The 22,953-nt window shown below is 37.5% G+C and overlaps 4 protein-coding genes across 9 annotated transcripts; all 4 read left to right on the forward strand.

The window, feature by feature from the left end:
• The first annotated feature begins 218 nt into the window (after positions 1-218).
• LOC108996034 lies at positions 219-6,651 on the forward strand. 6 transcript variants are annotated; one of them, XM_018971765.2, is made up of 6 exons: positions 219-521; positions 1,294-1,466; positions 3,853-4,036; positions 5,887-5,996; positions 6,097-6,205; positions 6,349-6,651. In XM_018971765.2, the coding sequence occupies exons 1-5, from the start codon at positions 450-452 to the stop codon at positions 6,176-6,178; spliced, it is 621 nt and encodes a 206-aa protein (XP_018827310.1). In that variant the 5' UTR covers positions 219-449; the 3' UTR covers positions 6,179-6,205; positions 6,349-6,651. The 6 variants fall into 6 exon arrangements, with proteins under 6 accessions (XP_018827310.1, XP_035550321.1, XP_035550323.1 ...); XM_035694428.1 differs by having other exon boundaries at positions 297-521; positions 5,890-5,996; positions 6,310-6,651; XM_035694430.1 differs by having other exon boundaries at positions 297-521; positions 5,890-5,996.
• Positions 6,652-8,639: 1,988 nt separating this feature from the next.
• Positions 8,640-11,676, forward strand: LOC108995960 (rho-N domain-containing protein 1, chloroplastic). The gene is made up of 2 exons (XM_018971641.2): positions 8,640-8,781; positions 10,307-11,676. The coding sequence occupies exons 1-2, from the start codon at positions 8,742-8,744 to the stop codon at positions 11,455-11,457; spliced, it is 1,191 nt and encodes a 396-aa protein (XP_018827186.1). The 5' UTR covers positions 8,640-8,741; the 3' UTR covers positions 11,458-11,676.
• Positions 11,677-12,350: 674 nt separating this feature from the next.
• LOC108995959 (putative E3 ubiquitin-protein ligase XBAT34) lies at positions 12,351-18,508 on the forward strand. The gene is made up of 9 exons (XM_018971640.2): positions 12,351-12,747; positions 13,220-13,334; positions 13,639-13,719; positions 13,838-13,926; positions 14,039-14,130; positions 14,412-14,493; positions 16,006-16,123; positions 16,476-16,561; positions 17,264-18,508. The coding sequence occupies exons 1-9, from the start codon at positions 12,628-12,630 to the stop codon at positions 17,858-17,860; spliced, it is 1,380 nt and encodes a 459-aa protein (XP_018827185.1). The 5' UTR covers positions 12,351-12,627; the 3' UTR covers positions 17,861-18,508.
• A 3-nt stretch (positions 18,509-18,511) lies between these two features.
• On the forward strand, positions 18,512-19,125 carry LOC108995936 (rho-N domain-containing protein 1, chloroplastic-like). The gene is made up of 3 exons (XM_018971612.1): positions 18,512-18,541; positions 18,695-18,712; positions 18,799-19,125. Exons 1-3 carry the CDS (start codon positions 18,512-18,514, stop codon positions 19,123-19,125), a joined length of 375 nt encoding a protein of 124 aa, XP_018827157.1.
• Positions 19,126-22,953: the final 3,828 nt, after the last annotated feature.

A 22,953-nucleotide genomic window follows, 5' to 3' on the forward strand; every position in this document is an offset into this window, starting at 1 on the left:
AAGCCGTCGTCGTCTCCCCTCCCCTCACGCCAGTGCCTCTCCTGTGCGTCTCCCCTCCCCTCCTCTCCTCCCCCTTTCCCTCTCTGCCTTTGCCTTGCGAGGCGACTTCTGCTGGCCCTGAGGTGGTCGGGGGAGGGGAGATGCACAGGAAGAGGAAAAAAAAGAGAGAAAAAAGAAAAAGAAAAAGGAAAAAAGGAGGAGACATGACATACACATCAGTGTGTTAGATCTCTTTGCGGGATCCCTTTTTATCTCTAGTGTTTTCGTGTAAGAAAAATCGAAAAGTTTTGGTGAAGCTATAAAAATAGTGGTAATGGATGAGCCCGAAATATAAAAAATAATTTAGGGGTTTTGGTAATCACTTGAAAGTTGAAACTGCAACTACAGTTCAAAAACGTAGAAGACAAGAACAACAACAATAGCAGCAACTCCTTGTCTCCCTGTTTGCGATGGTTTCCCTATCGACGTGGTTCCGTTACATAGCCCACAAGCTCGAGTACTCCGTCTCTCTCAGCTGGAAGGTCCCTCCCTTTTTTTGCGATGTACCATTTTTTGCATGTGATTTCGCTTATCGGTTTTGTTGATTTTGATTGATTCCTCTCATTGGAATTCCTAATTTGTTATCACCTGGTTTCTTTGCGGGGTTTCTTCTGAATAGAAAATGGATTTTCTGGGATATGCGCTAGTAATCGTTTTAGCTTTCATGGTGTTTGGGATTTCCTAAATTTGAATGTTTACATCGAAGAATTGTTAGTCAAAGCAATCTATAATGGAAGAAAGAAGGTGACGGTTAACCTTCATTTTAGTTTGCTCTGAAAGTTGAGGCATGATATTCGAGGTTTGCATCATTGTGTTATCCTGACAACGTTTTAGGAAAATTGGTTCTTGGATCTGCGAGCGAGCTTGGGGCGCTCTGTGTCCTCTATTAAGGAGCATTGAATTCACTTCAGCTCTCAAGAATATCGTCTTGAGATTTTCTGTTAGATGAAAACAGCTTTTTTTATAGCTTCTGATGACAATGGTGTGAATCAATTTGTGCGGTCTGAATCTTACAACTGTAGTGTCCCAAAATTGATACGAGCGCCTACATAGAGAGATGCATCGTTAAGTAATGCTTAGTTTTCCTAATGGGTTTCTGACTTGCTTTTCATGTTCTGGGTAAATTTCTCCAATGCAAAGTGACGTTTCATTTTTGATAGAAAATTAAGATTGATTCTCCTGTTCATAAAGCACAGGATTTTGTTCATAAAACTGTTTCCATTATATACTTTTCTGACCATATCTGCGATATAGAGCTATAAAAGAGGTCAAATAACAGACAGAGAAGTAGGCAATGCCGTTTTGAAGAATCTATGTCAGGGAAAGTTAACATACATGCACTGGAATAAGGGAGAGGAAATGGCCCCTACTATAGGTGCACAAGGGGGAACTCTTCTCGTTCGGAAATTACCAGCTGCAGATCCAACGTAATTACCTTTCTTTTTATTAAAAGGGAACACTTTTTTCTGTCAAAATTTTATATTGCTGTGGTTGTTGTATTTTGACCATTGTCTTGATTAGTATATAATTCTTAGTCTAAATTTGCCGAACAAATTCGAATGATTCTTGTGTCATGTCTTGTAATGTTATCATACTACACATCTAAATGGATTCAACTACTCTGCTGAGCCGTTGATCACTTGAGTTACTTTCATATGTGGCATTTCGAGTGGACGTGGGGTTCAGAAAGTGGGTCCCCCACTTCAATAATCTGTTTGTAATATATTTCTCCAATGTCTTCTTTCAAGTTACTCGAGTGTTTAGAAGAATATTTGTTGAACTTACCATTATAAGAACTCAGTTGAATTCAACTCCAAGTTTAGAGATCTCTATCACATTTTGTTCCATCTCGTTTGATAGATGTGATTATAATTCACATTTTCTCCCTCTTATTCTTTAGGGAGGGTTCTGGGTTTTTTTTTTTTTTTTTTTTTTGGAGATTGTCATTTTTTACCAAAGATGTTCCCAATCAGGCCTAGATCTGTTTGTTTTATACAACTTCTTTGTGTGGGTTAGAAACTCTGGACGAGGCTTTCCCCCATCAAAATTTTAGAAAGAAAAGAAAAACCAATTAGAAAATAACTTGACTATATCACATTTTTTCTTGATGTTTATCATCACATTTTTCCTTCTTGATTCACTTGGAACATCAAGTAATTGAGTTTATGGGTATGGTTTGTCCTATGACTTTAGATATGCTTGGAATTGAACAGTTTTAACATGAACTCATTTGCAAATCCTGTATACTTATATGTTCTTGATTAAATGTAGAATGGTTTTCTTGTGATTCAAACAATTTATGCACGTGATGAAAAATGGAGTGAGTGTAAGCCTTAAGATAACCACCAGTATTGTCTCTGCTTGTTACAATATATGCTGGCCCTCATCATTCATATTGGAACTTATTTAGTTTTTACTCCTTTCCCAAACTGAGTGTCGTATTTACCATTCTTCTCCTCTTCTGCATCCAAAGTTGAGTGTCAATTTGTAGAAGTCAGAGCATTTATATTTTCACTTCCTTATGTCACTTATACTTCAGATAATTTTAAATGCATCAACTCCTTGCCGATGGCCTGGGCACCCCATGAATTAGTCGGGACTTTGTTCTGGACACCCTATGACAAAAAATTAAAAAAAAATGCATAAAATAAATCAATTGAAACCTGATTTGCCCTACTTACTAGAGGAACGAGTCTTTTATATGACAGTAATTTTGGTCAGCACTATCACATTTATAAAATTCAAACATGACCCTATTTGGAACTGTGTGAATAATTTTCTTTTCTTACTTACCCAAAAGAGTATTATGATTTTTTGGTCCCATTTTAATCTTTTGTTTTTGTGTTCTCTGAGGAGAATTTCAAGGGAGGTGCCCATCCTATAATGCTGCTCACCTTAGCAGGATAATCAATATGGAAATGGCATATATCTTTGAACTTGATCATATTTCCCTGGAGACTTGTTAATTGCCCACATGTATGAGTGAATGGAAACCTGCTTCTCTTGCCTAAACAGTTTATTGTCCGAATGATCTGCAAGATACATGAGACACAGAACTTCAGAATTTTGTTTAAAAGTTCTGTGAATATAAATGGAAAGTGAGAATTTTATTTTAGTTATTGGGAGAGTTGTTGTCAATTACAATAAGCTTTGGATGATACTTTTGGATTTATCTCCTTGAATGTGTGAAAACCTTTGTTTTTCAAGCAGAGTATCACACTGACAAACAATAGGTGCAGTCACCAGTTATTTATTTATTTTTTGTAATGGGAACAGTCACCAGTTCGCTGGATTAGCTTGTTGATGAAGCCCTAGAAAGTTGACTGGCTCGCCAACTGGAATGGAGAGAATATAATTGAAATTTTTTATCCAAACCAGGTTCAGATGTTCTTTTTGTCAGATTGTTTGACAAAGGATGATCTTGTCACAGTGATTCTTTGTAGCAAATGCAAAGTTTCCAATGATAATGTGGATTGTCATGGACAATGGTTAAGATCATAAACTTGTAATCCATTGGTAAGGAAGCAGGATTTACATTGTTGAGTCCAATAGTTTGGATAAGGTTTTCCGATATTGCTTCCTTGCACATAATTTACTTTATATTAACAAATATTATATGTGTATGACCTTGCAATAAACCAAGAATCTAAGCCTTTATTTCGGTTCCACCATGCTGCCACCCTTTGTTTCCACACTCGAGGGATCATTTTGACATCATAGTTGTTTTCTTTGATATCTTATTTGTTGTCTAGTTTCTTCATATCTTTTGTTGGACTTAAAATCTGATTTACAGCATGCGTGTTGCTTTGGCAGGCGTGTTTTTGTTGGAGATGTTGTGGTGTTGAAGGACCCCCAGAACTCAGATAACTATATAGTCAGAAGATTGGCTGCTATTGAAGGGTATGAAATGGTCTCTAAAGATGAAAAAGATGAGCCCTTTGTTCTTGAAAAGGACCAGTGCTGGGTGTTGGCTGATAATGACAACTTAAAGCCCAAGGTAGATGGGACTTTCTTATTTAATAATCTGATAATTGTGTTTGTTTACCGGTCTACCCCACTTCTCTTTATACATGGTATGCATATCGGAAAAGCTAATCTTCTGAGAGAAATCACCATGCTTCGAAGCGTTTAGTGAAATATTAACATGTAATTCTACATATCAAATTTTCAGTTTTCTTCTTTCAAAATTTCAATTTTAACCTTTTTTCTCTCATTTTGGATGGTAGGGGGTGGGTATTTGGGGAAGCGGTTATAATCCTCTCAAACATTCTAATTACTTGAAGAAAGATGATGATTGAAATGGGAGCAATTGTTAAGCCTAGTTGCTGTCTGCTGTTCTTGCTACAGAAGCACAGTTTTCATCCAGCAAGCAAGGTTACAGGATTAGCTTTTAGTTATTTGGAATCGTAGAAGATTTATATAAGGACCTTCAGGAAACCTATTATTGTATCTGCTCTACATACTGCAGTACATACTGCACTCTGGGACTGTTCTGATGCTGAGCTTTCCATCAGGAAATCTCAGAGATCAAATCTAATCCTTATTCTTGGAGCTTCATAAGTAGGGCTATGAGACAGGTTTCATAAAAGTACTATCAACTCAGTTCATGATTTAAATTCTAGAAGCTTTTTTTTAATAATAATATAAACAATTTTTGGAGGCATCTACCTCTTTAGCTGATTACAAAAGTTCACTGAAACATGAGTCTGAGGCAAGAGAAGTACTTTAGTATTTAATATTCTGCTTTCTGAGTCTTATGATTTTACACATGCCTACAAGCTCATAGGAACTAGAGATTTTGGTGTCTTCTCTTACTTTTTCTTCAATTTGTTGGTGGAGATCTGCATCATTCCCTGAATAAAAGGGGGAGAGAGAGAGATTGCCAAATTTCATTCTTTGTTTGTTAGAAGGTTCCTGTCTCTCTCTGTAGCCTTTAAAGTGAAGGTCTTTTAGACTTCAAGCTCTTGGTTGTTGGAAATTTATTTAGAAGGAATCACATATCTATGACATACAGTTTTGGACATGGGGGTTATCAAACTTGGACGAGTGGGTGTTAGTCGAAATTCATTTAATTGTGTCTCGAACTGACTTAAGTGGAATCCTTCTTTATTTTTGTGTTTTCAACAGGGGTAACTGTACCACAAACCCCGACCTGCTCCTTTCAAAGGCGGAGGATTGTCATTTTACTCCATTCCTTAGGATTATTAGCCCAACTCCTAGGGGTTGGCTCAAGTGGTAAAGGCCTTGGACTTGAGGGTATGCTCCCCCTGAGTCTAAGGTTCAAATCTCATTGGGCACAAACAATCTCTAGGGGCCATTAGATTGGGGGATTTTCTTCTAGTTTTAATATCACAGTACCCTTTGTTACAGCGTGCTATATGATTATGGGAATTTCTGCCAATCCCTAGGGGTTGGCTCAAGTGGTAAAGGCCTTGGTCTTGGTGGTATGATCCCTCCAGGTCTAAGGTTCGAATTCTCTTGGGTGAAAACAATTTCTAAGTGCCATCGGACTGGGGAACTTCGCCTTGAATTACCCGAGGTGCACTTGTAGAAAACTCTTTGCCAATGGCCTGTGCACCCCCGGGATTATTTGGGACTTTGTTCTCGAACACCTGGTGCCAATAAAAAAAAAAAACTTTCTGCCTCTGGACCCAGTCCTAATGCTACCCATCTGGCAGCGTTCTTAATCATACAAATGTAGTTATTTATGCATTCCCCTTTTCTTTATTACCTCCATTTTTCATTTTCTTTCTCAATAATTTAGAAAAAAGTATGCTTGGAGTGGCAAGGATCTTTCGTTATGCTCGGCATGAATGGATAATTTATTTTCTTTTTTCACTCTAATAGCAGGAAGTGAATGACAGTCGAACCTTTGGTCCAGTTTCCATGACAGACATTGCTGGCAGGGTAATATATTCTTTGCGAACAGCTGTGGATCATGGCCCTGTGCAGAACAGGTGAGCTGCTCAAGTTCACAGTTCATTTTCCTTGACTCAGCTTTCTTCTTATATTATAAAAGTTCTGGTGACGATTGAAATTTTTGGCTTCCTCCACCAGTCATTTCAGTATGAGAAAGGATTTACCAGTGCTGGAAGTCGAACTGGATGTTGATGAGATGGCAAAAAACCACAAAGCGTAAACTGTACCCACAAAATGCACTGACTTGGTGTGTATGTAATTCTTTTCCTCCCCATTGTCACAATTGGATTACCGTTTCTTTCCTGTTTGAACTGCAAGTGAGAAATAAAAGAATGGATTTTGCATTGTCAGCGATGGAAGGTTGGTATATTCATGGTTATCCTTGACCAGGTGTGCCAATCGGGTAATCTGGTCATTCTTTCCAACTGGAGCATATGATGCGGCCTGCTCCGAATTGAGGTTCATCTATATTTAGCTTGCTTTCAAAAAGTATGGTAGTGTTAAAAACTAGCCAAAAGAGCGAAACGGAAAAGGAATCCATCTGTTGCTGTTCTGGATGCTTATCTTAGGACTCATGGCTTGCCTTTAATTGCCTTTGAGCTTGCCATTGCCAAGCTTTGAATGTAACATCTAATTCTGAAAGCTGTTCTGATTTTTCACCCTACCTGCAGACCATACTTGGACGTGTTTTAACATGCTTTTTATGCTCTACAAACCACTGGGATTGTCATCTAGACAGGGCAGTCTTTGTTTTTCCTTTTGCTCTGCAATAAAAGTGTAATACACTTACACTGCCTGTATTTTCATGTTCTAATGGCTTAGTTGGCCAATCTAATTCAAAGATCATGCTTTGCATTTTCACCAAATTTGATTTTCTTTTCCTAATTAAATCTTGACACTTGAAAACTACCATCAATATATTCATTCTAAGGTCAGCTTTCGTGAAAAAAGAAGAAACAATCATAGCTAGAATGGACATGAGTGGGTTTAAATGATAGATTGTTTAACATTAGAAGTTAGTTCAAGTGGTATCGAACCTGGTCTTGTTTGATGTGATATTGAATGATACGGAGGAGATTTTCTTTCATATAGTTATATAGCAGTTTCGATTTTGTTTTTTTTTTTTTTTTGGGGGGGGGGGGGGATAGCAATTCTTGCTTGCCTTTGCCATCCCGCTTTATTTGCGTTTATGACTGCGGAAAGCAGATAAAAGGTTCAGGACGTTGAAAGTAGGGGTGTCAATATGTGACACGACCCATTAATCCAACACGAACACGACACGATAAAAGCAGGTTAGGGTTTACCCTTAACGGGTTCGGGTCAAAACGGGTTGACCCGTTAAGACACGATAGTTTAACGGATTGATAACGGGTCAACTTATTATGACCTGTTATGACACGTTAAGAAAGTTAAAATTACAATTATACCCTTATGCCTAAAAAATAAAATTGTTGGAATTTTAATTTTGATATTTTCATTGTTTAGATTGTAATTTTGGACTTGTAGTTAGTTTTATATTTTTTTTTATAGATATTGTGATTTTAACATTTATATAAATTTATGTTAAACTTAACTAGATTAAAAAGGTTAATTTTGGGTTTATTTTAATTCATTTACATAAATAGGTCAAAACGGGTTGACACGACATGACCCGTTATGTTATTGGGTCGTGTTAGGATTTAAAATTTTGACACGATAAGCTTAACGGGTCGGGTTAGGGTTGACCTATATAGTATAATATATATGTCTTGACACGACACGAACACGACCCGTTAACACGATTTGACACCCATAGTTGAAAGACTCTGCTGTATGGTTTGATCCCTTTCGCAACGAGAAGACTTTATTACATTGTCTTTTCCCAAAATGTGGTCGCGAGTATCTTCATCTAGTATTTATTTTTTTGCCGGTGACCTCATTTTCTATTACAACAACGCAATGCCGATCACTTGATTTCTTTTCCATCAACTCAATACAAAAAAGAGTAATAAATACAAAAAGACATGAAGATCTTATGTCTTATTAATCAACCATATATGCATGTGAGTGTGAGCGCACACATATTATATGATATGACATGACATGACATAGCTATGATGGAAGAATACCATTATTTTATATACAAAAAGGCATATCTAATACATAAATCTTTTAGTGCATGTGTGTTTCAGTGAAATTTAAAAATTTGTTTTTTTTTCCCCTTTCAAGGGTACATAATATTTGTCTTATATAAATATTGTTTCATCATTAAATAATTATTAGATCACATTGATCCATCTTAAGGAATTATTGTGGGAAGTTGTTGAAACTAAAAAGATTAGGAAAAAAAAGAATGGAGGAAAATGATGTTCTTTATCTTATATTTTGTCATTTTTAATCACGCAAAGTAATATAATATATTTTAATTTATATTTATATTTTATTTAAATATTTGACATAAAAAATTGCTTAAATCATCATATCAATTAATATGATTTAAATAATAAAAGTTGTAACAAAGAAAGAAAGAAAGAAAGAAATACGGTGATTCGGGTCAAATGACCCAACTCGAAACTAGCCCAACCCACAGCCACCTTGAGTTTATAACAAGTCAGTGAAGTCACTCCTCCTTTCACCCACTCTTGTCCCTATGAGAACCGTATATTACCCAACAAGTCCCTTATCAATGGCTATATAATTTTGCCAAACATCATAGCCTCCTACTCAGAGAAAACCTGACTGCGTAAAATGCAAAACTAAACCACCGTTGAACTTACTCCAGCCAACATCTCCCTGTACGAGCAATGTTTCAAGGAGTCCACCTCATCGCCAAGAACGTCCCAGGTACTTGTCTTCTTTATTATTCTCCAGCTCCCACTTTCCTTTTGTGCTTCTTCTGTTCTTTCTGTTTCCGTGTTTCGTTCTTCAGAAACGGTGGGACAAAGAAAGAAAAAAAACTCGGTTCTGGGTGTCTCCCAGTTTTTTCTTTTCTTTTCTTTTTGTTGAAATTTCAACACTTCTTTTAAATGGACGTTCTTATGGTGATTGGTTACTAAGATTTTTTTTTTTCTCGCTTTTGTTTATGTATATGTGTATTTGAATGCTGGTTGTTGCCGTGAAAGGGGTCAAGGAGAGTGGACATGTTTGGCGTAATACAGTAGGAAAAATTATGGGAAATGAACAAATAATTTGTACCGCCGTTGTGGATTTCGTGTTGCCCGCTATCTGTTTGTTGAAATGCTTTCAGTCTTGAATTTGGTTAACTATGTTATAATGTTAGTGTATTGGTATGGCACTTGTACTGTTGCATTTATTGATTGTTTAAAAGTTTTGTTTTCATTTTTGTTGGATAAATCGTAAACTACTAGGGGGGTTTGCTATAAGCATGAATCTACATATAAGGTCAACCTTTTGGATTAACATTTTTAAGTTTAATTTTAACAAGCAGCTCCCGTTTGGAACTTGGACTGAACTGAGATCAGTTTAATTTTAAGCCGAGTCTAATATCCAAACACTCAACTCTCAAATCTCAAATCACTAAACTCATATCAACTCAAAACCTCTTTACACATGAGACGCACAACTCTTTTCAACTTAATACCTATTTATACATGAACCCACAATTTTTTTCAACTTTCCATAAATACATCTAAACTTAGCTTAACATCCAAACACATCTAAACTCATTTTAGGTGGGCTCCACAAAACTCACTCCACCATCTCAATTCACTACTATTCATAAAGAATTCAACTTATATCAACTCAGCTTAACATCCAAATGGGGCCTAGATTCCTTTTTGTACAATTTATAGTCAGGGGCCTCTTCTCTAGTTATAAAAAATATATGCCACTTACATCATGTATAGTGCTGACACTAGAGTTCAAGGTTGCTTTCCGATTAGTTGATATTTAAACTTGCTAATAAGAAGTCAGTTATTTCAATAGATTTAAGATCACTAAATCCATGCGTGTGGTAAGTTAATAACTCAACCTGAACTTGGATGCTCATGCTTTCAAATAATAAATGTTTCAGAAACGGTTGGTTAGTGTTTAAGAATTCAATGTCCTTACGTAGTGTTGGTTATTTTAGTTTGGTCCTCTTGCAGCATGCATTGTGTGCTGGGCCAAACTTTATTATTTGTGCTTTTGCCCTGCTTTAATCGGTATGTTTATAAGGATGCATAGATGCAAAAAGCACCATCAACCTTTTATATGGTATTTAAATGATTTAATTTTGAATATTTCTATTTTATGTGGGAGTCACATCTGATGGCTTAGTGTTGATGTGTGTTATAAGTAAAAAAGAAAAAAGAAATTTTTTCATTGTGATTATTGGTTTCTTTAGATATAAATCTTGGGTTTCTTGCAGGTTGTGGAGTGGTGGAAGGCAGCTGTCTTCCTTGTTCAGGAGTTTCTGGAAGAGCAACCTCTGTATCTTCTTCTTCTCGTGCTGACTATAGATTCCATTCACAGGTCAAGATTGGATCACAGAAAGATGCTTCTAAGGGAGCAGCTTTAGTCTGCAAAGCAAGTTCTAGTGGTCATAGGAGAAATCCAGACTTCTCCAGGCAAAACAGGCATGGCTTCTCTAGAAACAGGCACAGGCAAAATGAAGAGAGAGAGAGCTTTGATAACCTCAATGAATCTGATGCATTATCATCGAAAAATGGACCATTACTCTCCCTCTCCAATACCCCAAAGTTCCATGCAACTGCAGCCCCTGGACCTAGAGAGAAGGAGATAGTTGAGCTGTTCAGGAAGGTTCAGGCTCAGCTTCGAGAGAGAGCTGCAAGCAAAGTAGAAAAGAAGATTGAAACCTTGAAAGAGCAAGGCAAAGAGAGCGACACTGTAGATTCCCTCCTTAAGTTATTAAGGAAACACTCTGTAGAGCAAAGCAAGAGAAACAGCAGAAGCAATGGCAGTAACAAAGATCTCATGTTGGACCAGCAAGTGCAGAATGACTCCTACAATGGAAGAAAAAGTACAATCTACTATAATTCAAATAACGGTCTGAAGGATGAGGCCCAAGAACGTAATGGCACTTTCTTAGGTAGGCCCGTGTCAAATTTCCAACGCAAGTCTCCTATCCCTCGTGTTAAATACCAGCCTATTTATTCTGGTGTGGAAACCATCAATACCATGCCACATGTGAATTCAAGTGAGAAGGGAGATGATAATCGAATTGAGAAGGGTCTAAAGCCTGAACAAGAGTTGGAGCAAGAGTTGGAAGCAGAGCCAGAGCCAGAACCAGAGCTGGAGCTGGAGCTTGAGCCTGAGCCCAAGCCAAAGGCCACTTTTCTAGATAGTAGGCTTGCCAATTTTTCAGAAGGTGAGAGTTCAGATGCTGACGAACCTTTTAATGATGAGAATGGAGTTTTGCAGCCAAAAAATGAGCATGGGGATTTGAGTACATTGAAGCTACCAGAATTAAGGGCACTTGCAAAGTCTCTTGGTCTAAGAGGGTATTCAAAGATGAAGAAGAGTGAGCTTGTGGAATTGCTAAGTGGGAGTTTGGTATGATCTATGATGTATGACTAAAGCAAAAACATGATAGCGTTTCTTCGTTTATAGGTTTGTTTTAGTTTGTTTTGGTAGTAGACACTTATGATCAGTTTGTTTTGTACTCCTGTTCTAACCCTCCCGAGGGCTTCAATGACTGGCGAGTTCTGAATCTTTCCTTTATCCATTTCCTAGGTCTTTTTGGATATGAGCTATTGATGTCCATGTTGAGATTGTTTACTGTTGTCTCTCTTGTCATGTTACTTTTTGGTTAAAATGCATCGAATTCAACATGCTGGGGGTGTTTCTTATTTTGATGGTAAGATCATAGGGGAAAGTCTCGGACTTTGATTAGCAATTGCATTTTTCAGCATCTTTGCCGGCAAAGTTGATCTGTTTTGCTTGCTTAATTCGTAATACCATGGAGGAAATAATAAATACAGCTCTTGTTTCTCCCTGTTTATAATAGAGCACCGAAAGGAAATGTATATTTTTTCTATTGATAATTGTCGTTGTTTTGAATGAACCATGAACAGTTTTGAAGAGAATATCTCAGGGTCCAAATTTTATTAAAAAAATAAAACCAAGGGACTGACAGAAATGTCACTCTCTTTTAATATTCGTCACGTGAGTGAGTAGTACTTTTAAAGAGAAAATTTATTTAAGAATCTCATATTTAATATATTTAGTATATTTTATAAACCTTTTACATCAATTATATTAAATAATATAATGTATAATATAAAATTTCTTAAATGGAATTATTTAAAAATAATTAATATTTTTAATTTAAGTACAATTACATTTATAAAAAAAAATTATATAAAATAATCTCATAAATTGGTATTGACATCTATAAAAGAATTATATAAAAGATTAGATAAGGGGCAGCATTGTCCTTCGAAAATCCCAAACGTTCAAGAATATCGGAAGCCTCCTCCTCTGAAGCAACCCCGGACTTATCTTCGCTGCTAAGTTTCTGAAAAACCTTCTCAAAAAAAAAAAAAAAAAAATTGAAAAAAGTTTCTGAAAAAACTGTTGAGCGAGCGTGTTATTCAAAACCCATTTACAATTCAGAGACTTAACAGATTTTGCTCTCCCGTGGATTCTTCTGCTTTCTTTTGGCTTCAGATTTTCTGTTGCTCTCTGTTTTTCTCTCTTGTTACTTCCTTTCTTTTTGAATCTTGAATTATGGGCCAAAGCAATTCCATGAGCCAACAACGACCCAGAGCGGAGTTGCTCTATGAACTGGTCAGCACTGGAAACGTGGAAGCCATCAAAGCTCTTTGCAGTGAAGGTGCTAGCCTTGAGGTAAAGCCAACGATGCTCCTCTTCCTCCCCCCCTCCTAATTCGTTTATTCTCAACATTTTAAGTTCAATCATCTACATCTTATTCTTCATTTCTGATAAGTTTGGGAGTAGCGGTTAGCATAATGGGCTTTCACATGGTTGTTGATTTTTCTGGCAGTGGAAGCATCAATCTGGTTATTGAGAATTAAGTACGAATGACTATAAACGACATTTTTTGGTACAAGAATAAACAAACTATGGTGAATTTATCAAGTCAGGGTATCCTGTCATCTTGGGTCTTTGTTATAGTCATCGATTCTGTTAAGAAAATAACTTGGGACTGTATCTTCGTGATTGAAACTGATTGTACTGGTTCTCTAACAGAAACACTTCTTCGTGTTAATTCTAAAACTTGATTCTTTTGCTCAAAGCTGTATGTGGTTGCTCTATGCGTGTTTATGGAGAACGTTTTGACAATTTGATTTTTGTACAGTGGACTGACAGAGAAGGAAGGACCCCTCTCATTTTGGCATGCATGAATCCCGAACTGATTCATGTTGCCAAAACTCTTATTGAATTGGGTGCCAACGTCAATGCTTACTGTCCTGGTATGCATGTGAAAGTCTTACATTGTCAACTGAATCGTTGGCTATTATGTTACAAATGGGGTAGTTTGAAAGTCAGACGTATGTCTTGTTGCATAACATACACAAAGTTATTCGTGTTTAATTTACTTCATGTTCTTACACCAAGTTACTAATTATTTCATTAACATAACAACTGAAAAAACAAAATAATCATGATAAAACAGTTACAAAAGTCGTGTGGCACTTTAAATAATAGCAATACTATGAACAGGAAAGATTAATTGTATCTTCTTGATTGCTTTCTGATTTGTTTCATTTTTGGCAGGGCCTCATACGGGTACTCCTTTACATCACGCAGCAGAAAAAGGCTTGGAACAGTCTGTTAAGTTACTTCTTTCCCATGGAGGTTTGTTTTATCATATTAATGTGGATGGGCTTCGTTGCTGCAACAAGCTGATATCATTTATTAGCGTGATATTTATTTTGCCACATCTAAAGGACTAGTTTATTAATAACTGTTGCAGCAAATACCCTGGTGAGGAATGATGATTGTCAAACTCCGCTTGATGTTGCCAGAGTAAAAGGGCACGCCAATATTGTTCGTGCAATTGAGGTGTGAGTGAGAAATTTAAAAGTTGCAATTACTCGAAAGCTCTCTCTCTCTCTCTCTCTCTCTCTGCAGTCTAATTTGTTCAAAGCTGTATTCTTTGTTTGTTGCTTTTCAGAATCATGTCTGCTATTTCTCTGGCTGGTTGCGGGAGTTTTATGGTCCAAGCTTTCTTGAAGCATTAGTGCCTAAACTGTTATCAAGAACAATGTCTGTATACCATTCACATTCTCTATTTTCACTGCATATTTTTTTTTTTTGATAAGTCTTCACTGCATTTTCTATAATGCTCTTTTTATGGATATCATTTTCGATCATGCACCTTTGAGAGCACACAAATGCTAGTTATAGATACAATATCTACCATTTTTCCCAAAGGGATTTAAGCATTTTACTATTAAAAAAATCCCTATATATGTTTCTTTAATAAGTAAATAGAAAAAGATCCCTATATATGTTTATGGTTGCTGATATGAGTTCATTGCATGCAGTTGGGTTGTTGTTATACCTTTTGGTTCCAGTAATTCTACAATGCCTCTCAAAATGGAGCTCAAAATATATCGTACTTTGCAAGTATGACAGAACATAGTCGGTGAAGTTATTTATGGTTTTATACTTTTGTGATTCTAATTTCTTTGTTTGGTGGGAGTATTTATCTTTCTTTTGGCTGCCATTACCTATTATGAAATTGGATTATGGGAAAAAAAAAGATGAGTAAGACTGCTAGATGGTATCTATCTATGATATCATAGAAAGTAATAGTATGGTATGAGTTGTATGACCCTGGCTGATACATGCTGGCATCCCTACTCAACCTTGAGCATAGATGTTCATATATTCAGTTTTTGTTTTTTGATACAGGGGTGGGGGTTCGAACTTGGTTCTCCCATTTGGAGACCAGGTCTTATACCATCTGGTCCAAAGGACCTTGGCATATATTCAGTTTGTTTCAAAGATTCTAGAAATTATTCTTGATTAACACCTTAGCGCAAAGATAAACCTTGGGTAGAAAATGCGGTGTGGGCGCACAACCTAATGGATGTGTTTTAGCCTTTCTTTCTTTTGTATATGCTTGGTCTCTTAAGTTAATCGGTCGATATGATTGTTATAATAGAAGACACTCTATGTGAATCTGGCTGGCTCCTTTCTATGTCTGAATGCCAATGCAACAATTCTGTCCATGATTTGCTAATTTAATGGATTGTAAACCTGGTTGGGTCATGGTTTTTCCTCTCTAGGTTTTTCCTCACAATAAGGATTCAAAGCACTTCTTAAATTTGCCATTGTATCCAAATTTTTGCATTTGAGTTGCTACAGCCGCAAACCAAGTTCCTGGTACTGGCTGGTGGATGAATGATAATGATTGCCGCAGCAATAAATTTCTCCCTTATTCATGTGGTTCTCTGGCTCTGAGGTGTTGCCCACATAAACAGAATTTGGGTTTTATACCCATCATTGTGCTGCATCCTTTTTCCCCTATTTTTGAGGGGAGAATCCACTAAAATTTGTTGAGCTACTAAAGTAGCGGCCAAAAATACTTCTTGCTACCAGCTGAACTCGTAGAGTAATTCCTCTAAGAATAGAAGAAACGTTACTTATAATTTGTACTTCAAGATATGTTAACTGGTTAAGGCCTATTTGGATACTTAGAATATCTCAGTATATCTGTGAATAGTAGTTAAATGATTTGAGTTAAGATGTTTTATTAAGTTTTGGGAAATGAGAGAGAAAAAGTTGAATAAAAATATTATAAAGGTAAAAAATTGTTTGAATATAATTTTTTTTTGAAATTTGAAAAAGTAATATTGTTTGTGTGTTTTGTTTAGGAGTTTGAGAAAGTTGTAATAATTAGATGAAAAAGTTGAAAATTTGAAATTGAAAAGTGTTGTGTTTTAGTGATGTTTGGAAAGGAAATATCTAAGAATACTTGAGAATAATTGTGTTGCCAAACAGACCCTACTCTTTCATTACCTACTCCTTTATTTGTGCATTTGTCTGTTTGTACTTCAAAAAAATTGTTTTTCAGGTTCATATCCTACCATATCTTTGTGCTTCATATAAACTGTGATTTTGATCAATGAACAGGATGCGCAGCCTCGCTCAGTTATTGCTCTTTGGAAGGCCAAAATTGAGGAACCTGATTTTCATCAAAAGGAGCCAGCACTAACGGAGCCAGCACTAACTATAGTTGACCAGTTTACCAGTAATTCTTGCTATTGAAATTATTATTTCTTAAAAGTGATAAATAAGCATGTAAAATGTTAATCAACATGTCATACCATGTTTGCCCAAATGTTTTATTCTTTTTTAATTCTGGATTTTTACTTGTTTGAGGTGGATGTCCTAGTTCATCTGGAGTTGAAACCGCAACTGACCATTTTTTTTTTCTGATAAATAAAGATCACCTATTTAAAATGGAAAAAGAGCATGTTTTACTGAACACCATTTTACTCTTTTTTCTTTTTTCTTTTTAAATAATGGCGTATATTTAATGTCTATGCTCCTTGCTGTCTTGCTGAGCTGTTTGTATCTACTAATCACGTATTTCTTATCAGAAACTCGGTATAAGCTTGCATCCACCATCGAGGGTGATAAACAGCAACTTCAAGGGTTACATAATGCGTGCGTAGGAATTCCTCAGGTACACTATCAAAAAGTATTCACAGAATGTAATTCTGCTGCATGTTACAAGTTTTTGCATTTCATGCATGATAGTTGCATGGATTTCTAAATTTGTTGGTATGGATGACTGCTCATAGTAATGGAAACCATGTTCCGGTTCACAATAGAATGTTTGCAGTGTATTCTTCAGTAACATAATGACTTATTAACTGTAACTTGTCTTGATGCTACAAGAAATATGGCTATTTCTTTTGGCCACTTGTTTAACCAAGTTAAAACATTGCAATGCACTATGGAGTACATTTTAAAAATCTTGTTCCGAAACACATTAATGACAAATTAGTTTGAATACTGGAATTTTCTTTTGGTTTATTTATGGGACAATCTGCTTGCATAACAACAATAGCTACTTTTACATCAGGATGAATGATGAGTTAGTTATGAATCAGTCAATTGGGCAGGGTGCAGGTATGCCTAAGCTCAGCCCCAAAGAAATTTCTGCTCATCAAGTTTGGCTCCACCCAAATAAAGAATTAGAAGTTATACTATTATTTTTTGTGTAATTAAGACTGTAAATGGATATTTAGGAGAGTGAATACAGTAGCTGGGGAAGGAACCTTGAGCATCTTAATGATCTCTTTTTCTTTTGATTCATCCTTAACCAAATCAAATTGGAGCATAAAGAACCCACAACATTGCCGTTTATTGTCTCCACTTTCAGGTTATGCCTCCCCCAGTGCTTGACAATACACAAACCTCAACTCTAGAAGCTGCACCTCAAACTTCTGCAGAAGCTGTTGAGAGACCCCCTGCTGTAGGAACTGCAAACATAAATGTAAGCCGCAATGGAAGGATGGATGAGCCTTCAAAAGAAGATTACAATGGATGGGATTTGCCTGATTCTGGGACGGTTGGCATTACAACTCAACATGGGCAAACCAGTGGTAATGTTTCTCCTGTTGCTCCCACAAACAGTGGCGTTTCTACATCCGCTTCAGCTTCAGTTCCATCTGCTCCTCCTATTCCTAAGGAGTGTTTGGACGAAGGGCCAATTCACTATCCATCCATTGATTTCAGCCCAGTGGACTGGTCTGTTCCAGCCACAGAGGATGGGGCTTCTGTAACAAATGATGTGAAAGATGAAGGCAGTTCTTCCTCGTGTATCATATGTTGGGAAGCTCCAATAGAGGGAGCATGCATTCCCTGTGGTCATATGGCTGGTTGCATGTCCTGTTTGGTTGAGATCAAGGCCAAGAAAGGTGTTTGCCCTGTATGCCGATCCAATATAAAGCAGGTTGTGAGGTTTTATGCTGTCTGATAAGTGAACATATTATTATGGAGCTGGGAATCTGGGAATCTGGGATTGTTTTAAGATTTTGACATTAATATATTTTTTATCCATGAGCTTGTGACACATTCGTTTAATGGGGTTTTGAACATAAATGCACACATTGCAACCCTGTCATTTTTGTGATGTACAGTTAGCAAGGGGAACTGCTCTCTCGTTTTACGGAACTCTTCTGGAAACGCTGTTTTTTCAATGTTACTGCAATTACAGAGTATGAGCAGTCTGACGAGTACCTATGCTATGGCCTCTATGAATCTGCTTTAGTGCTATCGGTGGTGTGTAATCCATCCCTTGGAGTAGAAGACGAGGAAGTTACGTCCATGAATCTTGCCTAAATAAGATTTCACTAGCCAAAAGTCCTGTACATGAAGTTATAAACCAATATACATCAGATGCCAGAGAAAATTGCAGAGCATTACAAGCTTATGACCAATAAACTCGTGAACACCAGATCAACTACTTGGTACAACTGCCACAAGCACAACAGAGCACTACAATCTCTATAATGCACTATAATACTACACAACTTTAAAAAGCTCTCATTAGATGCATTTTACAACCAAGAATGGCTTGCACCAAGAATGGCAGCAACAAAGATCTCATGTTTATAAGAATGCATAGATGCAAAAAGCACCATCAGCCTTTTATATGGTATTTAAATGATTTAATCTTGAATATTTCTATTTTATGTGGGAGTCACATCTGATGGCTTAGTGTTGATGTGGTTATAAGTTAAAAAGAAAAAAGAAATTTTTTCACTGTGATTCTTGGTTTCTTTAGATATAAATCTTGGGTTTCTTGCAGGTTGTGCAGTGGTGGAAGGCAACTGAGTTCCTTGTCAAGGAGTTTTTGGAAGAGCAACCACTGTATCTTCTTCTTCTCGTGTTGACTATAGATTCCATTCACAGGTCAAGATTGGATCACAAAAAGATGCTTCTAAGGGAGCAGGCAAAGCAAGTTCTAGTGGTCATAGGAGAAATCCAGACTTCTCCAGGCAAAACAGGCATGGCTTCTCTAGAAACAGGCACAGGCAAAATGGAGAGAGAGAGCGCTTTGATAACCTCAATGAATCTGATGCGTTATCATCGAAAAATGGACCATTACTCTCCCTCTACAATACCCCAAAGTTCCATGCAACTGCAGCCCCTGGACCTAGGGAGAAGGAGATAGTTGAGCTGTTCAGGAAGGTTCAGGCTCAGCTTCGAAAGAGCAAGCAAAGTAGAAAAGAAGATTGAAACCTTGAAAGAGCAAGGCAAAGAGAGTGACACTGTAGATTCTCTCCTTAAGTTATTAAGGAAACATTCTGTAGATCAAAGCAAGCGAAACAACAGAAGCAATGGCAGCAATAAAGATGTAACACATCTGTCGGCGTTGGGTTGACCAGGTGCAAGGAGCGGTGGCGGCTGGGCGAGTTCGGGAAGAGAAGATGAAGTTAGGGTTCGCGTAATAGGGGAACTGAAGTGCCGAAGTGAACTGAAGTGTTATGTGTGCGTGTGTCTGAAGTGAAGTGAACTGAAGTGTTAGTGAATGGAGTCTTGGGCTGGGCCCAACAACGTGGGCTTACGGATTTATACCTGGGCCGAATCCCTGCGTGGATTCATCTAGTTAACTCCTTTAATTATTTTTCTTTATGGCTTGTTGTCAACTGGGCTACTCCCAAACGATATTATTTTCTTCTAGTACAGGCCCATGGCCTTTATGATCACACTGTAGGGTTCTGCTATGTAAAGGCGCCGTCATGTGCCTAAGCGTTTTATGAACAATCTGAGTAAAAGTTTAGTTTTTTCCAGTAATAATTCCTAGAGTGTTACAAAAGATCTCATGTTGGACCAGCAAGTGCAGAATGACTCCTACAATGGAAGAAAAAGTACAATCTACTTAGGCCTGTGCAAAAAAAGTTATGGACCCAACCTGCCCAATCCTCCCGATAAATTCATGTTGAAATTAGATGCGGGTCCAACCCGCTGCCTATCGGACGAAACCGTAGCCCGTCCGTCCCTCTTTCACTTTCTCTCCAGCAAAAACCCTAGTACTCATGATGCTTCACTCTCAACTTTAAGGATGAGCTTTCCATCTCCATAATGTCTGGTACACACCCAAGGCAGAGCTTTCCATCTCCAGCAAGGTACTGGCGATTCGGCTTATGATCATGTACGCCCATCCGATTTCTCCAATCCTTTTATTTCATCTGCATTATAGTTTGTCTCTGGCATCGCCCCAGTAAAGTTTTGCCACCACTTTCACCTACAAAACATAACAATAACGGGGTGTAAAAAGCAGAAGAAAGTAGCCTAAATAACACGAAAATGTAAAAGAAAACACACACATGTTTTTCCCTAGAAACAGAGTCGAGCAAGCCCAGAGCTTCAGGATCAAGTTCTACCTCGTATTACTGCATTTGTCAACAGATATAGGCCAAGACTAAAGCTACAAGTCGTTTCATACATTCAGTATCTTTTATTTTTATTGTCGTATGCATTAACAGTTTTTTATTCTTTTGTACATATTTATTAGCTGGCATAGAGTGAGAGGCTTAGGTTGTTAGTTTGTTAGAGGGTCCTCTATATATATGCTCGAGAGCATAGACCTGTATTAACACGAGAACTTTTACAGAAAATGGAAACAGAGCTTTTCCTCCATTGATCTGCTCTTTCTCTTTTCTTTGTTCAAACTGCTATTGTTTCACCTCCTTACATGGTATCAGTAAGCCAGCGAGAGCAACTTCAATGTCAACTTCTAGCTCCGATTCTTCTGAACTTCAATCAAACCCAAAATCAAACATCTCATCTGCATACCTTAATCTTAGTGATCCAGCAAACCCATACCGCCTCGACCATGGTGATAACCCAGCCCTAACCCTTGTTGCTGACCTCCTTACCACAGACAATTATGCAACATGGTCTCGCTCAATGTGTCGTGCTCTTCGCGCGAAAAACAAACTCAGTTTTATCACCGGATTACTTCTCAAACCATCTCAACCGAAAGACCCTTTACTTGAGCTTTGGGAGCGCTGTAACGACATGGCCGTTTCTTGGCTCCAAAACTCCATCAGTCATTCTCTCCAGCCTAGTGTTCTATTTGTTGATGATGCTCGAGAGATCTGGATGGATCTTCAACAACGCTTTTCCCAACAAAATGGTCCCCGTATCTATCAACTTAAGAAGGCTTTGGCTGCTTTGCTTCAAGACCATGATCAGGTAAGCATTTACTACGGAAAATTAAAAGCTCTATGGGATGAACTTTCTATATATGATCCCATTCCCCCTTGCAATTGTGGTACTATGAAAACCTTGCTGGATAGATACCAAAGAGATTGTGTGCTTCAATTTTTAATGGGTCTCAACGACTCTTACTCCCCCATCTGAGACCAAATCATGCTTATAGATCCAATTCCCCCTGTCCCCAAAGTTTTTTCTCTTGTCCAACAGCAGGAACGACACCACCAAATGACCTCCCATACCCCATCCCCCGAAACCATGGCTATGGCAGTAAAGAAACCTTCCAAATTTTTGTCTAAACCAAACCAATCCTTCAAAAAAGACTGTCCATATTGCAGCCATTATAAAATCATTGGTCATACCTTTGAGACCTGTTTCAAGGCTGGCAATGCTGAGCCTCCCGTTTGCTCACATTGCAACTTGACTGGCCACACCATTGAGAAATGTTACAAACTCAATGGATATCCACCTGGCCACAAATATTATATCAAGCAGGAACAAAACTCTGGTTTCATTTGACAATGACTCTAAAGACAACAGTGATGGCAAAGTTGGTTTGACTAAACTACAATATCAGCAACTATTGGCGTTGATCCAACCTCAGGATTCTCCAATTGCAGCTTCTGTCATTCACTCCAGGAACCCACCTCAATCCTCTCTTCACACAGCATCATGTTCCAAAATGTCTGGTACATCCATTTCTTTGTCAACACACACACACACACACACACACACAAAAATCCATAAATACATCTTCCATCACTTGGATACTAGACACAGGTGCTACAGACCATATGGTCTGCAGCACCAACTTGTTTACCTCCATCACATCCACGATTAATTACTTTGTGAAATTGCCTAATGGCCATTCCGCTCCTGTTACACACATTGGCACAATTTAGTTAACAAACTCTATTGTTTTACATGATGTTCTCTGTGTGCCATCTTTTTCTTTAAACCTTATTTCAGCAAACAAACTAACTTTTACTCTCCATTGTTGTTTGCTCTTCTTTTCCACTCACTGTTTTATTCAGGACGTGCACTCATGGATAACGATTGGGAAGGGTGAGCTTAAGCATGGCTTGTACCACCTCATTTGCAAAGAATTTCTCCCCTCAACTCTGTCCACTTTCCTTTCGACAAACTCATATAGCAAAAATAAAAATTCCAATTGTTTTATTTCCATTGCAAATTCTGTTTCTAATACTCACCTATGGCATTGTCGCCTAGGCCATTTATCTTTTCCTCGATTACAGTTAATTTCAGATTCTCTTGTACACAGGCAAATTTCATCTATTAATGAAAAATCTTGCACAATTTGCCCCTTAGCTAAACTTCATCGTTTACTTTTTCCTGGTAGCTCACACTCTTCATCAAGAATCTTTGAGCTCATCCATTGTGACTTATGGGGCCCTTGTTCCACAATTGCTCATGATGGCTCAAAGTATTTCTTGACTATTGTTGATGACTTTTCACGAACTACATGGTTTTATTTGCTTGCTGCCAAAACCGAAACAAGAAAATGCATTGAAGCTTTTTACAATTTTGTTGAGACACAATTTCAAGTGAAAATTAAAATTCTAAGAAGTGACAATGGTGCTGAATTTAACATGCAATAATTTTTCAATCAAAAAGGTATTATTCATCACAAGAGTTGTGTGGCAACCCCTCAACAAAATGGCATTGTTGAGAGGAAGCACCAGCACTTGTTAAATGTAGCCCGTGCCCTCCTTTTTCAAGCTGGTTTTCCTTTAAATTACTGGACTGAATCCATCCTTACAGCCACATATATCATTAATAGACTTCCCTCACCCATTCTACACAATAAAACTCCCTATGAGCTTC

This window comes from Juglans regia, chromosome 1 (assembly GCF_001411555.2).
Source record: "Juglans regia cultivar Chandler chromosome 1, Walnut 2.0, whole genome shotgun sequence".
In the NCBI taxonomy this organism is placed as follows: Eukaryota; Viridiplantae; Streptophyta; class Magnoliopsida; order Fagales; family Juglandaceae; genus Juglans; species Juglans regia.